The sequence below is a fragment of the Miniopterus natalensis genome, chromosome 1 (genome assembly GCF_054644295.1).
Source record: "Miniopterus natalensis isolate mMinNat1 chromosome 1, mMinNat1.hap1, whole genome shotgun sequence".
NCBI lineage: Eukaryota > Metazoa > Chordata > Mammalia > Chiroptera > Miniopteridae > Miniopterus > Miniopterus natalensis.
Window position 1 is genome coordinate 82,695,882 of NC_142081.1, and position 17,195 is coordinate 82,713,076.

General features: G+C 37.8%; 1 protein-coding gene across 3 annotated transcripts in view; it reads right to left on the reverse strand.

Annotated features, from left to right (window-relative positions):
- The window catches only part of CDC123 (cell division cycle 123), a 53,292-nt gene that overhangs the window by 26,356 nt on the left and 9,741 nt on the right, over nucleotides 1-17,195 (reverse strand). For all 3 annotated transcript variants that reach the window (XR_015715536.1, XM_016203922.2, XM_087823633.1), the window contains exons 3-6: nucleotides 12,930-12,987; nucleotides 12,637-12,669; nucleotides 9,159-9,254; nucleotides 7,227-7,333 (exon numbers count right to left, since the gene is read on the reverse strand). Coding sequence is in view for 2 of the 3 variants with exons in the window: in XM_016203922.2 (XP_016059408.1) it covers nucleotides 7,227-7,333; nucleotides 9,159-9,254; nucleotides 12,637-12,669; nucleotides 12,930-12,987 (294 nt within the window). In the remaining variant the exon portion in view is untranslated. The remainder of the gene's footprint in view (nucleotides 1-7,226; nucleotides 7,334-9,158; nucleotides 9,255-12,636; nucleotides 12,670-12,929; nucleotides 12,988-17,195) is intronic.

Sequence of the window (17,195 nt, forward strand, 5' to 3'; positions counted from 1 at the left end):
TCAAGCCTGCAACCGAGGTATCCCTGGCCGGAATCAAACCCGGGACCCTTCAGTCTGTGGGCGGACGCTCTAACCACTGATCCAAACTGGCTAGGGCAATCCAAATCTTCTTAATGCAGGATTCTAAATGAAGGCAGGATGGCCCTGCAGTTTTTCAGTTCTTACTGTGTTCTTTATGGATAATCCAGAAGTCTCTACAGACATCAACTCTGCCATCTGAAGTCACACAGCCTGGCCAGAATGGCTCAGTGGTTGAGCATTGACCTATGATTCAGGAGATTGTGGTCCGACTCCTGGTCAGGGCACATGCCCAAGTTTCGGGCTCAGTCTCCAGTAGGGGCCATGCAGGAGGCAGCCAACCAATGACTCTCTCATCATTGATGTTACTCTCTCTCTCCCCCTCTCCCTTCCTCTCTCTGAAATCAAGAGATATTTAAAAAATAATAATAAAATAAAGTCACACAGTTCATCTAATCATTCGCCCACATGCACCTTAAAATTAAAATAGTTGATAGAGCTGGTCATTCCTCCATTAAGTGTATTGCTTCCTCCTCTAATCCTCGGTTTCATAAGCAATTTTTCATATTGTTTATTAAATGTCTATCTATGTCAAGGCTGGCTAGACACTGGGAATGCCAAAATGATTAACAGTCTCTTCACCTTGAGCTCAGTCTGGTAGGGAACGTCTAACAGATAGATGAAGAATTTCAAAAACACTGAAAATAAAAATAAAAATAAAAATACTCTGATAGCACAAAGGAAGAAGTGATTCGTTCTCAATACTCTTTACATTTCTTATACTTGGATTGTCTTTTGTTTGTGAATTCAGGTATGCATTTAAATCTCTGTTAATTTTATATTTTAGCCAGCACCTCTAGAAGTTTGTAACAAAGATTTTTCAAGCTATCTTAGCCTGCCATTTAACTAAAACCAGAAATTATATAAGCATTTTTTAAAAATACATCCACTTCTAAAATTTTTTCCTGGGTAAGTACTTTATACTAATGTGAAAGATGTCTTTGAAATTTTCAACAAAGAAGCAACAGAAGGTAGTATTAAATCAAACTTAACAATTTACAATCTAGGTGGAAAGGAAGCTCCTATGTTGAATTATAAACTCATAATTCTTGGCAGAATAATTAGTTTCTCTAGGTAACCATTAAAACTCCAAAGTATACACAAAAGTTCTTAAATAATGAATGCTACAGCCCGGCAGGGCGTGGCTCAGCGGTTGAGCGTTGGCCTAGGATCCAGGCAATCGGGGTTCGATTCCCGGTCAGGGCACATGCCCGGGTTGTGGGCTCGATCAATGACTCTCTCAACATTGATGTTTCTGTCTCTCTCTCTCCTTCTCCTTTCCTCTCTCTGAAATCAATAAAGATATATTTTTAAAAAAATAAAAAATGAATGCTACATAATCCACTGTGTGAATTACAAACTAAAAAAATTCTTACGTACAATATAGTAAAGATTTTATTTTGGGGGGAAAACACCCAAAGGTCTACTGTGATGAAAGCTACAATGGAATTATGCTAGTATATTTTTTAACTTATTTTGAAATTAGCCAGGAATTTTGGAGAGCAATGTTCTAGACCCAAATTTTTAAAAAATAAAGAAAATAGCCCTAGCCAGTTTGGATCAGTGGTTAGAATGTCAGCCTGTGGACTGAAGGGTCCCGGGTTTCATTCTGGCAAAGGGCATGTACCTGGGTTGCAGGCTCCATCCCCGGTCCTGGGTCAGGGTGTGTGTGGGAAGCAATCAACCAAAGTCTCTCTCTCATTCTGTTTTTCTCTTTCTCTCTCCCCCTTCCACTCTCTCTGAAAAGCAATGGAAAAAATATCCTCAGGTGAGGATTACAAAACAGAAAACAAAAATTTTTTTAGCCCAAATCTACAAGAGCTGTGCTTAGTGGCTAACAGAGGAGTGTCATCTATTTTCTTTCCCCTTTTATAAATCCTCATCCGAGGATATGTTTTAGAGAGAGGGCGGAAGACAGAAACATCAATGTGTGAGAGAAGCATTATCAGTTGCCTCCTGTATGTGCCCAGACCAAGGATCAAACCCGAAACCCAGGTATGCGCTCTGACTGGGAAGTGAACCCACATTCTGGTGTACGGGATAACGCGCCAACCGACTGAGCCACCTACCCAGGGCTTGTCTTTCTTTTATTTCTAACCAAGCTATTCCCCAGAATCATTCTTTCAGCTTAAACAAAGTTGTGTTTCCTGCCAGCCAAATGGTCTTACTATAAATAGGCACATTCATTATGCCCTAAACAATACCTTAAAATTGACATTTTTCTGTGAACTTCATAACTATCATCAACACACAGTTCTTATCATGCTGTCCCAAGTGTTTCACCCATTGAAAGAGAACAAATGTAATACATTCAATGATAAGGATGCATGTGTGTCGAGCTGGGGAGCATCAGAAAAATATGGATGAAGTATAAGAGATAAGGTAGATGTGCCCTATGCTTTACTGCCAGTGAAGAAGGGAAAGAATGAGAAAGGGTACACTGTGATGAGTTGTGCTATAATTAAGAAATCTATTATGTAAGAAAAAACCGGATGGAGGTAGAAATAAGAGAGGGCTCTAGTGGAAAATGTTTAAGTTGAAGATGAATCCCATTCGTTGGGGGTAAGATGTAAGATTAGGGCATCGGTTTACAATATTAACTACTGAAATGGTGTGAGTTCCAGCTCTACTTTGAGCCAATGTTGCAGGAGTAGGGGGAAGAAAATCACAATATTAGTATATGTTAAGAATAATATCCGTGTGACTTTACTCTAGACAACTTAGGAATTACCTAAATCCATTGACTGAGATTGCAATTTCATCATTTTTATAAGTAATAAGAAAACATCCTCAGTAAAGCTTTATAGAGTGGCAGAGAACAAAATCATGAATGCTTAAGTGGCATACCGTCCTAGATATTTACTACGGCATAGTTCTCACTGACAAAACTTTTCAAATAGTTGGAAGGTTACAGCACTGTACCTCACAGTAAATAACTCCTACATATAAGAAAAAAATTTTAAATCTTGGGCAGAATGAAAAAAAAACAGAGCCGGGGAAAGTTAAGGATCAAAATTCTGGTGGTGTAGCTTTATTGCTCATCAGGAACCAAAATAAGAGTTCTGGAAAACAGATTCTATTTCTTCAGATTTCACTGGTGGCAGAAAAGGAAAGATAAAATCAAAATGGCAATGAATTAAGGGAGATTAGGTGTGTTCATACTAATTTTCCTTCAAAAGCAACAAAACTGTCATCTAAATAAATGGGCCTTAAAAATCATGGGGTAAAGGTTCTGTTAAGTCCAGCTTACCAAATCTTACTCCTGAAACTGTTTGCTGCTAAATTTTAGGATTAATAACCAATTTTGGATTATCTTGAGAAAAGAGTGTATAAAAATTATGTTGAAACAGCTGAGTATAAATTACTAAGACAAGTGAAATGTCCTGACCTGTAGATAATCTCCTTAGTCACAAGCCAGTTAGAGAAAAAATGGACTAATTTTTCACTTAGCCCTTTCTTCTAAATGCCAAGTGAATATCAGATATTTTCTCTAGCTTGGCCTACTGAAGTGATACTTAATCAATAAAATAATTAAAGAAGCCTTATGACTCAACAAGTCTAATCAATAGAGTATTTATATCTGGGCAAATAATACACTCAGCAAGTAGAATGCAGACAGATTATGTTGAATGTGTCCTATTTCAACTTCCACTTTTTAAAGCTTCTTGGGTACAATAACCATTTGAGGAACAGGAAAAATAAGAGTACTTAATATTCTATATTAAATTACAATGATGGTAGACACTACTGGAGGTCTACCCTGTAGCTACTCTCAACTTTCATCCTTGCTAACAGAATTGTGACCTTTCCCATCAGGAAGCAATTGTGTTCCGATGTCCCCTACGGGATGCCAGGGATACACGTGCTGACTAAGTAGTCCTCAAGGTGAGGGCCTGGGTCAGCAGCATCAGGATCACCTGGGACATGTTGGAAATTACATTCTTGGTCACCACTCCCAGACTGCTAAACTAGGAACTCAGCAACCTGTGTTTTATCAAACTCTCCAGATGATTCTGATGCCTGCAAAAGTTCAAGAGCCCCTGGTCTAAACCAATTATAGCATTTCTGGTTCCTCTGCCAACTACTGGATTAGGCTAGGTAATGGGAAGAATCAGCCTGAAAGGAAGTCTCCTGGGAAGCTTCCAGAATGCTTTACTTGCTCACATACAAAGAATGAGGGGAATTACACTCCCCCCCCTTTTTTTTTTTTTAAATATATCTTTACTGATTTCAGAGAGAGGAAGGGAGAAGGAAAGAGAGAGAAACATCAATGATGAGAGAGTCATTGATCAGCTGCCTCCTGCACACACCCCACTGGGGATCGAGCCCACAACCCAGGCATGTGTCCTCACCAGGAATTGAATTGCGATCTCCTGGATCATAGGTTGATGCTCAACTGCTGAACCACACCAATAGGACCACCCTGTTTTTGATTCAGATATTGTCATGTCTTATGTGATACCTGGAACTGTAGCAGCATTTTGTAACCATTAGGTGAGAAACTCAAATACCAAGCCAATAGCCAAGGATGACAGCAGGGAAGGACTGAAGGAATCTGGGTCCCTGGTGACCATGATGAGCTGCTGATTAACCCTAGAAATACCCAATCTCCAGACTCCTTAAGTAATATCTTTTTTAAAACCCTGTATGTGTAAAATATTTTTAGTTGGCCTTCTGTTAACTTGCAATGCTGATTATAGTATCTTTGTTTTTGCGAGGCAAGTCCAAAATAGTATAAACAACATAACCTCACTTTCATAATATTAAATAATTGTATACATATCTACATAATTATCTGTAATATTTTATTCTATTCTGTTGTATTTTGATTTGAAGCATTTTGAAAAGGAGAAATTTATAACTTTATTAAGTGAAAATACAGAGAACATTTAGAATAATGTTACTGAAATCACATTCTGGTTTTGTAGCTTATGGGAATAAATTGCTTACGGATTTAGGCTTCAATTTTCTAACCAAAAGAAGACATGATTATGTCACTGATATCACCCTATCCAATTTAAAGAATTACACTGTTAATTCAATCTTTAAGGGGTCCTGAAAGGACTCTGTGACAGAAGTTCATCTTTCATTAAAGGTCCTATCAATAAGGATTTTTACGTTATGGTAAGACTTACTAATTGTTCTGCAACTGACTACCAACAAACTTCCAGAAAAGGGTGACTTAATAGTGCTGCCAGGCTGAAAGCTGAGTGTTTGGCATTAGATCCTGCATACTCCCAATTATTTATATGAAGAGAAAGATGGTATTCTGTGGGTAAACACTCTTAATTTAAGGCTTCAAATTCACTTGATGACTTAACTTCCTCCCCATGCAAAAGTCAAAAGGTACAAAATACAAAATTACTGACTCATATTTCTATCTTCCACTGGAATCACAGTTAATTCATGTAAGACAAAAAGGGAGAGATGGGCTAAGATAAGGCAGCAGATCACTAAACTGGAAAGATGATTTAGAAAACCAACAGCCACAGAGAATTAAAAGTGATTTACAATTATTTTTGGAAAGAAAAAGATTTCCTCACACTCTCACTACAATATTAAAGGTACACAAAAATTGGTATCTGATGAATAGGTACAGAGTATTTTTAATGTAATATATTTCAAGACCTTTGTACTTAAAGTATTAGATGTCAAAGGCTTTATAATGGAATAAAAGATAGTCACAATTTCCTCTAATCAGAGGGTGTTTCACAGAATAAAAATGCTACTGCACTATTACTAAAGCAAGGGTGACCATACATCTAATGCCAATACAGGTAAAATCCTTTTATAATAAACTACCAATACAGCCACACACATTTATTATTACTTAACTTTCTATAATGAATATAATACTAAAACCATATGCCCAAGCTGCAGAATTCAGATGCAAAAGAACTGATGCACAACTGACATGTAGTAAATTTATTTTTTCCTGCCAGGCTCCTCTTTAAAAAAGGACTTGAAGCTAAAATGAATGAGTGGGCAGGCCAAACTAAACTGGATGTATGGAGAAGAAAAGGCATGCATATGCAATATTTTCACCTGCTTAGTTTCTAGATTTTGTGATATGCTTTATTTTAGAGGTCAGTTTAAAGATTAGTTTAGTTGAGATAACTGGTCTGTTAAGATGGGGTAGGATGAGAAATCTAGAAGAATAACTGCTATTTGATGACAGAACAAAAGAAGCATAAAGAGATCACCCACAGCTCAACAGTGCAGTTGTGCTGTCTGGCTATGATGATAAAACAGACTCAAGTTCTTTAGCAACAGAGTAACTGGCAAAGGAAGAAAAACAGCAATTATACTTCTGGAAATTTATCCTAGAGAAAAATTAGGAAAGTGCACAAAGATTTAGACATTCATTGCAGAGTTGTATATAAGGATAGAAGATTGGTCAAACAAATTATGCTATCACTACCTAGTGGAATATTATTAAGGTAATTTAAAATAATGATGCATTTAAGTATTTAATAACACAGAAAATGTTTGCTATACACTGACAAGTGCAACAGCAGCCTACTGCTTAGTAGGAACTATATGATCCTGTTTTAGTTTTAAAAAATTAGAATATAGTTAAACATAAATATAATATAGATATAGGTATGTGTGTGTGTGTGTGTGTGTGTGTGTGTAGATATGGAAATATATATAGATATATATTATACCTACGTAAGATAAAATTCCGGGTGTATATTAGACCAACTGTGGTGAGATCATTGTTTTGTTTAGCTATAGTTCCTAATTTTGTTTTTCTATGCTAAACATATACTGGGGGAGTTGTTTTGTCTATTTATTTATTTATTTTTAATTTTTCAATTACAGTTGACATTCAGTATTATTTTATATTGGTTTCAGATGTAAAGCATAGCAGTTAGACATTTATATACTGATTTTATAATAAGAAGAAAAATACCAAAACATTTAATGGGCAGATATAGAAAGCCCATTTAGAGATATGCACTATATAGCAATTTCTATAAAAGGAAAAGAAAGGTTTGCTTTAATAGGTCATGTGAGAATATGAAATAGGCTTGTTGCATGGAACTGTTATTTACAATAGTTCTGGATCTAATGAAATTTCACCTGTAGAAAAACTCTCACAAGTACGGAAACTACTGACGTGAGAGAACAAGGAGCACACTTACGGCTGAGTGAAGTCGCGAGTGATGAAATCAGAACTCTTGAACAGCAGAAAGATGTCACTGAGGGTTTTACACTTCAGAGAACTATTCATTGCTATCCAGTATGCATCCTAAATAATAAAACACATGCCACTTAGTATATATCCCAACTTAGTTGCTATGACAGAAGCTCAGGCCTATAGAGCATATCAATAATGCTTATTTCTTTAAGGGCTTAAAAAAAAAAGCCAAGTAAGAATTTTAGCTATACTGGCAAATGTCCATTATACTTCTAAACAATGAATAGCATCACCACTGCATGCTGACACTCAGTTAAAGTCCTCACCCTTTCAACTTAGGCCCAAGCAATTCCCTAGGTTTTCCTTGCTGATGATGAAAGAAGGGGATAAAAGGTATCAGAAATGCTGACACGTCAGCTATAAATTACTGACCAATAACTAGTCTGACCTGTTACTCTCCAAGAAAAAGGAGATCCTTTCTCCTTTTCCTGTTTCTGGGGAGTGAGAGCTGGAACACCTGAAGTTTGATAACTAGAGCACTTAAGACCCAAGTCTATCAAATGTGGGAGAGAGGAGGAGAGATATTCTGAACTATCACAATTTTAAATGGTGAATCACACATATAAACCAAAAAACAAAAAAGTAAGAGTATCAGGCACAATAGGCATAAAGCTGCTTAGTGGAATATGCCTAAAAATGACAAAATAATTCTCATTTAAAAAACATACTTCTCCCATAGATAGATCAGACACAGGGAAATAATATAATTTTGAGAAAACTAATGCTTATTTTTAAAAGTATCCAATTGTCTACAATATAGGAAAGCACTTGCACATAGTAGGCACTTAATAAAGAAAAAATAAATGAACAAATGAATAACTTAAAACCACAAATAATTTACCCATCTTAAGTGGAAAGCCTCAATCTAGTTCAGTAGTTAAAGAATTAGTCAAATTACTGCTTAAATATAAAGTAAAAATGAGTTTCAATAACATCTTTATAGTAACTTCTTTTTAATTTTTCCCAATGAAAAAGATGATGAACTTCTGATTAAAGATGTATATTGAACACATAGAACAGTAGAAGAGAAAATAGTGAGGACAGGAGATAAAAGCTGAATCTTTCTGTTCTGGAGTAGGAAGTCAATAATAAATATCTAACACTGAATAAAGAAGTAGAGGAAAATAACAAAAGAATGCACTAAAATATTTGAAAGCCTCTGAGGAGTGGGAAATAGTGAAGCAAAGTGTGTCAGGATCTGCTGATTTTTGTAGAAAGTGCCCAGGAGCTTTTGAAAATTTAAACAATGTACATATGTAATTAATTTTAATAAGTAAAAATAAAAATTAGATTAAGTAAATGTCATTCATTTTAGAATAAAGAAAGATAAGCATAAGATAATTTCTGAAAATGCAAATAAGTCTTTGATTCTTTCAATGAGATTTGCTGACATAAAACTGTTTTCTATTGGATTAGAAAAAACAGTAAATTTTTCCACAGACCTTAACTTAAAAAAAAATCTTGTCAATGTAGTGTGAAAATAATAAAACATAACTTAAGAAGGTATCAGTTGTTTCTCAAATTGCTCTATTTCTAGATCCTATGACATTTAAATTTTATTACGTTTCAATAGAGAAAAAAATCTCTTGGTTAAACTAAACGGCTTAAGTTTTAAAAAGGACACAATATAGATTTCCACCATGATCAGCAGCACAAGAGGTTGAAACTGTCTTTTGGAAAAATGTACAGCACTCAACAGAGCCAGGAAAGTGTACTGCAAAGTCAGGAAATAAAATAACAAGGGAAAATAAAAATAAATTCCACAGTATTTTCCTTAAAATTAGGAATATAATTAGACCTCTGTGGGGACATAAAATGAAATGAATAGCACAGCAAAGAACAGTGAAACAACGAAAGAGTTACTGATGTGGCCTACCCTCGGGGCACTCCAGTTAAGCTTAGGAAATACACTGCCCCCCAGGGAATTAATAGCTTCTTGGACTGTAGTTGTGAACTCAGGAAATTCCGGTGCCTACAGAAAGAAGAAATCATTTGGGCAAGTCAATATCATCACAATAAATATGGAAAACAAGATCAAAATCCTAAGGTTAAACTATTTAGGGTGTTAAAAATAATTCATAATACAAATCACTATCAGAGTTCTGAACTCAGCTAAATAAAATCCATGATCAAATAACATTTGCCAGAAAGGGGGAAAATGTCCAAATATCACTTTTCAAAATAATTACAACCCACAAAGCCAAAGACAGGCATCACGATGCACCTGGGGATGTAAGGAAGGAAATGAACGGTTCTTTTAACACCTACATAAAACCAGTATTTATTTATTAATGAAAAGAGACAGATGAAGTATCACCTGTACATATAGTCCAATTCTCAGAAATAACACCTGACATTTAAAGGCCCAGAAACCTTTTCATTTGCAGGAAAAGATTCTTGGACAAATCCCCAAAGGCTTCATAAGAATGAGAAATAAATTATGTGGCAACTCTATTTAAACATTGCTATTTCCAGAAAAGTTTTAATATAAACAAAATTCAAAAATAGGACCTTGGTGAAGTTAAATTGTTCTTTCTTTTTTGGCTGATTTGAAAATGTGTATTTTATATAAGCAAGGAACCAAAACATTCTAAGTGTCATTTCAACCAGGAAGTAAATAGGAATACAGTTGTAAAGGAACTAAAACATAATTAGTATACTTTGCCTCAAGCCTACGTCACTATGAAAGGAGCACATAAACATGAAGTACAGAAAAGGGGAGTGCGTAAGAGATGTGAAGTGGAGCCTGCAGGAGACACAGAACACAGAAACAGTAACAGATAGGCAGTCACATTATCCCTTGAAATATGCTGCCCTCTACTGGGCAGCTGGAAATTCTGAAAAGTCTAGTAAGTTCTTCAGAGAGGGGGGAAAAAAGTTACAACAGATGTAGAATTAGCTAAACTACACACTGCAAAATAAATCGAATGAATCAAAAATTATACCTGATTTTTTGGTCAGATTGGCAAAAAAAGTATTTTTTTGGTGTGCCACAGAATTTTAGTAATTAGTTTATGTGTACCATGGGATGAAAAAGGTTGAAAATCGCTGGCTTATGTTCATCTTCAAGATCTAACCCAGTTAAGAAAGAGAGAAAACTGTGACAAGACTCTGGGAAACAGACCAAACAATGTAAGTTTTAAAAAATGGAAATATGTCCCCCTAACTAGAAAGCAACTTTAAGCAATAGGCTAGTGAGAAAAGACCGGAGAGACCAAGGGCAGGTTGAACAAACTTACTTTTTTGCTACTGATGTATACGCCCTCTAGACTAGTTAGCAGCATCGCCCTCTAGACTAGTTAGCAGCATCGTTAAGTTATTTGACAGCCTGCCACTGTATCTTCTGTTTGACTTTTCCAGCTTAGATACATAAAATTAAACTCTAGCGAGAGGCTTTCAAAATGAATAATAGCCTTGAGTGCTATATTTTCCATTCACCTTTCCCTATCAAAAGAAATTACCATTTATGCTAAGCCAATAATTTCCTTATAATCACCTGAAGTTGCTGATTTGGCTCCCCTGGAGCTCTATCCACAAAAACCCTTAGCTTAGATCAGCATTATCAATAATTTTGACAAATGGCAGAGTTACACAAAATTTACAACCTGAAAGGATTCAATCCTTAAAGATAAGAAAATTTAATTTTCCTATCCCATAAAACTTCACATAAGAATTGTTTTAGCCCTGGCCAGGTTTGCTCAGTGGCTAGAGCATCGGCTGAAGGGTCCTGAGTTTAACTCGGGCAAGGGGTACATACCTTGGTTGCAGGGTCAATTCCTGCAACCAATGGATGCGTCTCTCTCACATCAATGTTTCTCTCTCTCTCTCTCTCTCCCTCCCTCCCTCCCTCCCTCTCTTTCTCTCTCTCTCTCCCTTCCACTCTCTCTGAGAAGCAATGGAAAAAATATCCTTGGGTGAGGATTAACAAAACAAAACAAAATGTAATACATAAATTTAAAGTAATTCTTTTTTTAAAAATTTTTAAATCCTCACTCGAGAATATTTTTTCCATTGATTTTTAGAGTGGAAAGAAGGGAGGGAGGGAGGGAGGGAGGGGAGGGGAGGGAAACATTGATTTGTTATTCCACTTATTTACACATTCACTGGCTGACTCTTGTCTGTGTCCTGACTGGAGTGGAACTGGAAACCTTGGTGTATCAGAACGAAGTTCTACCAACTGAGCTACCGGGCCAGGGCTTTTGGGTTTTCTTTGAAGAAGTTATAACAACTGCCTGACTTCCTCATGAGTTAAATTAAACCTCAACATGTATTAGAGAGTTTTATATCTATAGGGGAAACATGCTTCTACCTTTTTCTGAAAATTATCTTTCAACAGATTTAACTAACAGTAACCTTTTAAGCTCATTGCTCAATGAGTCAATTTTAAATTTGTATAACACTTCAGTTGTCTTAGAAAAGGTTCCATTCTAAGTGGGATAAAATCCACACTTTAATCATATCCATGGATTTTCTGTGATCTGGGCTCACCTATTTTTTCCAGCTTTATCCACCAGCACACCTCTGCACCACGCCCATTCAGAAAGTGTATTCCTTTTTAAAAAAATTTTTGAGAACATAAAATGTTTTCAATATACAAAAAAAAAATAGACCTGTGTTCTCCTGCTTAACACTTTGCTGACCGGTCATGAGTATACATGTGTTTCTGTGCCCGAATGTTGCTGACTGGTCAAGAGATAACTCATGTCTGCACTTAAATTAAGTAATTTTAAACACCTTGCTGACCGGTCACAACGGAAAAGTAGCCAGTGCACAGGCGAGTTCTGGCTCGAAATAGCCAGTCAGCAATTCATTTACACAGGTATTAATGCATTTAAATGGTTTTCCCAGAGTTTAAGAGAAATAAGTCAAAGTATCAGTTATATGCCTAAAATACTTCCTTTGTACTCAAAGGGGAGAAAAGGGTGGGCCATGTTTGCCTGTAAACAATGATTCAAGTTCTTTTTAAAAATAATACATAATAGCCCTGGACAGTGTTGTTTGGTTGGTTGGAGCGTTGTCCCATGCACCAAAGGGTGGTGGGTTTGGTTCCCATTCAGGGCACATACCTGGGTTGTGGGTTTGATCCTCTGTTGGGGCAGTATGGGAGACAACCAATCTGTTTCTCCCTCTCACATTGGTGTTTCTCACATTAATGTTTCTCTCTCCCTCTCTCTCTCAAATCAAAATTTTAAAAAAAAAATTTAAATAATAAATTTAAAAAATAATAATACATAATAGCCAACACAGAAAATGACATTAGAAATGGTGGGTAGATGGGAACTCAGAGACACGCACTGAACCCTGAAGCAGCTGTGTGACAGTGAGGCTGTCCCATGCTGGCGCTCGGCTCTTACCGTCAGTGTGGCCGTGTTCTCATCATCCGACCACTGCGTGAAGAAGAGGACAGAAAAAAACATTAAGTGTACTGGGCTTCCAAAAAGCAGTGCTCCATGCAAAAATTATACATAAGCAGGTGACATAACTTTTCCTGAACACAAGTATATGTAAACAGAAGTATATGTCAGTGAGATTTCCATGTAATTTCTCACTTTAATGAACAGATGCTAAGATCTAAATGACAGAACCATTTCAGAGATCAATGAAATTACAACAGGCTACAGAACATAGTATTTTATTTTGAACCAACCTGTATTTCTTCTGCCTCATCATCACTGTCTGGCTGAGAACATGTTGGAGGATCTTCCCTAGGAGAACATGAAGCAAAAATTAAGCAAGAAAAAGGCTGTGTCCTATGTAGTCATAATTGCAGGTGTGCAGGTACTGAGTACATAAAAAGCCTTTCAATTGGAGGGTAATACAGTGGTGCCTCGGTTTTCGAATGTCTCCGCTGACAAACATTTCAGTTTCTGAACGCCATAAACCCGGAAGTCAACGCTTCAGCTTTCGAACAGGCCTCAGAAGTCGAACATGCCCCACGGCTTCCGCTGAGGACAAGATCCTGAGGCCCAGCTGTTGGCTGTTGATCCCTCAGTTTTCAAACTTTTCAGAACTCGAACAATCTTCCAGGACAGATTACATTCGAAAATCGAGGGACCACTGTATTAGGAAAAGTCCACTTTTTGAGACAGAAACTAATAAAAACCAATATCAAATTAATGAGTACAATAAAGATGGTGGAATTCTGCCTGGTTCTCAGAAATCACTTAGAAATAAGGAAAAGAAAACTCAAAGTCCACCTCTGATGACACTAAAAATCATTCACAACTCTGAGTTCAGTGATGAGAAAGCGCTGCCAGAGACAAGAAAGGTCATACAGGATGAAGGAACTGAGCAGAGCAAACATCTGAAGAGCTGTTCTGCACAGCTGATGGAATACCCCTCAGGGGCAAGACTCCTTTGTTTATAAAGTGTGTGGGCTGGTGGCCAGGGTTACCTGAGTCTGGACTGGTAACAGAGAGAGGTATGGAGGAGAGAGGGAGAAAGAAATACTCAGACACACTCTGTCTGAAGAAGCAGGTGCTGGAAAGGGCCCTCTAGCAGCCAATCTCATTGCCTGGGGGAAGCACAGGCTGAAAGAACTCAGAGGGGATAACACTGCCCTGGCCCCTCCTCAATACTCAACTACAAACAACTGGCCTAGGAAGAACTCATTCACATAATAGAAACAAATAATAATCAGAATAGGCAGCACAGCATCTATACCAAGAAACTATAAGAAAAAGGGAAATGGAGCCTCTGGTTAACCATGGGCATTTATCTATCCCTATGTTCCCTCATGAAACTCCACTAAAATGACAGGAAAGACCCCAAGAAGACAGAGGACCCAAAAGAAGACAACTGCAGAAGGACGATGGCAACAAAAGTTTGGAAAACAAAAAGCCAAGGGGGGTAATCCACTGAGCAACAGCTAGAATCTGGAGAACCTCTGGATGACAGGACCAAAGCTCTGGTGTATGAACACGGTGACTTGCGTGAGGTCCATAAAAACGGCAGTAAGACACCCAGTCTCCCTCAACTTGCAACCCAAGCAACTAATCCTCTTCCACGCCATGGCTAAGCAGGTTTATTCTCTGGGGGGGGGGGGGGGGGATGAACTAAAGAGGTTTTCGGATCAGGTCCATAATGGTCCAGAGGGATTTGGGAGTGAGGGATTTGGGCTAGAATGAGGAGCCATGTGAAAGTCATACTGAACAGTGAGAGCCCTAGTTCCTGCCTCCTACCCTGCTACCAGAATGCAGATTTTAGAATTTCCCTCTGTGGAAACTGAACCACCCCAGAGGAAAGACCTACAGATGTCATCTGGGAATCTTCCATCAATACCTGCTGATTGCTGGCAGTCTTAGTCAACAAGCCCCACTAAGTACACAAAGTTTCCAAGTATGTGTGTGTGTGTCCCTCACTCTTAAATGTGAATAAAGGCCTAAAATCATCAGAAAACTGAAGGAAGGCTCCCCAAGATTTTTTAAAAGAGTTTCTACAAAAAGGAGAGAAAAAAGGTACATGAAAGAAATAAATGCAATAAAGGGACCAAATGAAAAATATTTCAAACATGATTAATATCCTTACAGGTAAAAGATGACATTGCATCCATGAAAAAACAGAAGGCCATAAGAAAGGAAAAAAGGACAAGACTGAACCTGTACAAAGTGAAAATAGCTGAAATTTGAAAATTCAAAATGAATGGCAAAATCAAGGAAATTACCTAGAAAACAGAACTAAACAAAGAAATAGACAATAGAGAAGAAATGATAAAATGCAGAGGATTAATCCAGCAGATCCAATATCTAAATAACAAGAGTTCCAAAAACAGAAGCAAGAAAATAAGAGCAAATTATCAAAGACATAGTATTTTTAAATGTCCCCAAACTGAAAAATATAAGTCTCCAGAATGAAAGAGCCTGCCAAGTACATAGCGCAATGAATGGAAGAAAAGGGACAAAACTTAATGTGCAAAGATGACTACCATAATTCTTCCCATCATACTAGACAAGCCCTTTTGAAGGGTGACTGCTACTCTTCCCATGAATAGCATTCATTTTCCCATCCCTTTCATCTAGACCGGCTTCAAGATTCATTGTGACCAACAAAAGGTAGCACAAGTGACCCCATGTGATTCTGAGTCTAGGGGTCAAAAAAGCCTTTTTGCCTGGCCGGACATGGCTCAGTGGCTGAGCTTCGACCTAGGATCCAAGAGACTGTGGTTCAATTCCCGGTCAGGGCACTTGCCCGGGTTGCAGGCTCAATCCCCAGTCCAGGGTATGCAGGAGGCAGCTGATCAATGACTCTCTCATCATTGATGTTTCTATCTCTCTCCTTTCCTCTCTCTTCCTCTGTCTGAAATCAATAAAGATTAAAAAAACTTTTTAAAGCCTTGTCAACTTCCACTCTCACTTTTTAGGAATGAAGCCATCACTATCTAAAGAAGCTAAGATTAGTCTTTCTGAGGATGAGCGGCCACATGGGAAGAGAGGGCCAGCTGACAGGCAAGCATCCACTAGATATATGGACAAGGCCATCTTAAAACCACCATATCATTACAGTTGTGGGACCTTAGCAAGACCCACAGAGGACCCGCCCAGCGCCAAGTATTACGGAAGGCTCTGAGATATCGTCCTATGTGCAGGCTAACAAGTGAGCCTATTTGGTTGTTAGCTTTGTGCATCTGGAAACTCAATTCTATGGAATTACAAAAAGTTGATTAAAAGTTACGAAACCGATGTACATTAACCAAAATCACAACAGATTGATAAACCAATGTGTCCATTTCTTGATTTACAGAGGAGGATATGCCTTTCCCATGATTGCTAACATAACACTTAATATATAATATACCCTTAACAAATTTGAATGGAACCACTCTTGGTAGCTTTGTATTTCTTAACAATGTACTTATACTATTATTTCTTAATATTATCACCACCTTAGATATTATTTCTTGGCAGAGTTGAGAAGGTTTAAAACACAAACATATCTAACATGTATTTTATAACTGGCATCCAGTATTATTCTGCCGTCAGAAAGACAAACCTGGTGGAGGTGGGGGAGTGGGTGGGGAGAGATTAATCAAAAAACTTACATGCATATATGCATAACCCATGGACACAGACAATAATGTGGTGAAGGCCTGGGGAGGGGGGAGTGGATGCCAGGTGGAGGGGATCAATGGGGGGGAAAAAGGGTATCTGTAATACTTTCAACAATAAAGATAAATTTTTAAAAAAAGAAGAAAGAAACACAAACCTGGAACCAAAAAGGGACAGTGAGGATTAGTACTTGGGAGCATTGTCAGTCAGACCATTTGAGACACACCCAATTTGTGGTCCCAGTTCAAGTTATCACCTCTACTATAAAAATGTCCCAGGTCACTCCAGCTTACAGTTACCATTTAAAGTAAAAACAAACAAACAAACAACAGTGCTTATCAGAATACTGGAAGCTTTTATTCCAAAAACAAATAACAAAAAAAAAACCCAGATATCTACTTACATTTTTAACTTGGCTACTAAGCCTGGAACCCCAAGATAGGATGTCCCACCCATCTTGTTATTCCAATAACACACTCAAGCACCCACCTCACAGAAGGTACCCAATAATGTGCAATGAAAATGAATCAGTCTCGCCTGGCCAGGCATGGCTCAGCGGTTGAGCATCGACCCAGGATCCAGGCGATCCGGGTTCGATTCCTGGTCAGGGCACATGCCCGGGTTGCCGGAGGCAGCCGATCAATGACACTCTCATCATTGATGTTTCTATTTCTCTCTCTCCCTCTCCTTTCCTCTCTCTTAAATCAATAAAGATATATTTTTTTAAAAAAGAAAAAAAATTAATCAGTCTCTACCAGCAATGCATGTTATCAGCCCCTTTCCCACACCCGCTATGGGCAATGAAAATCAAACCATTCTCTTTCCCTGAACCCTGGAAGCAGCATCAGAATCCTCCTCAACACTTCACT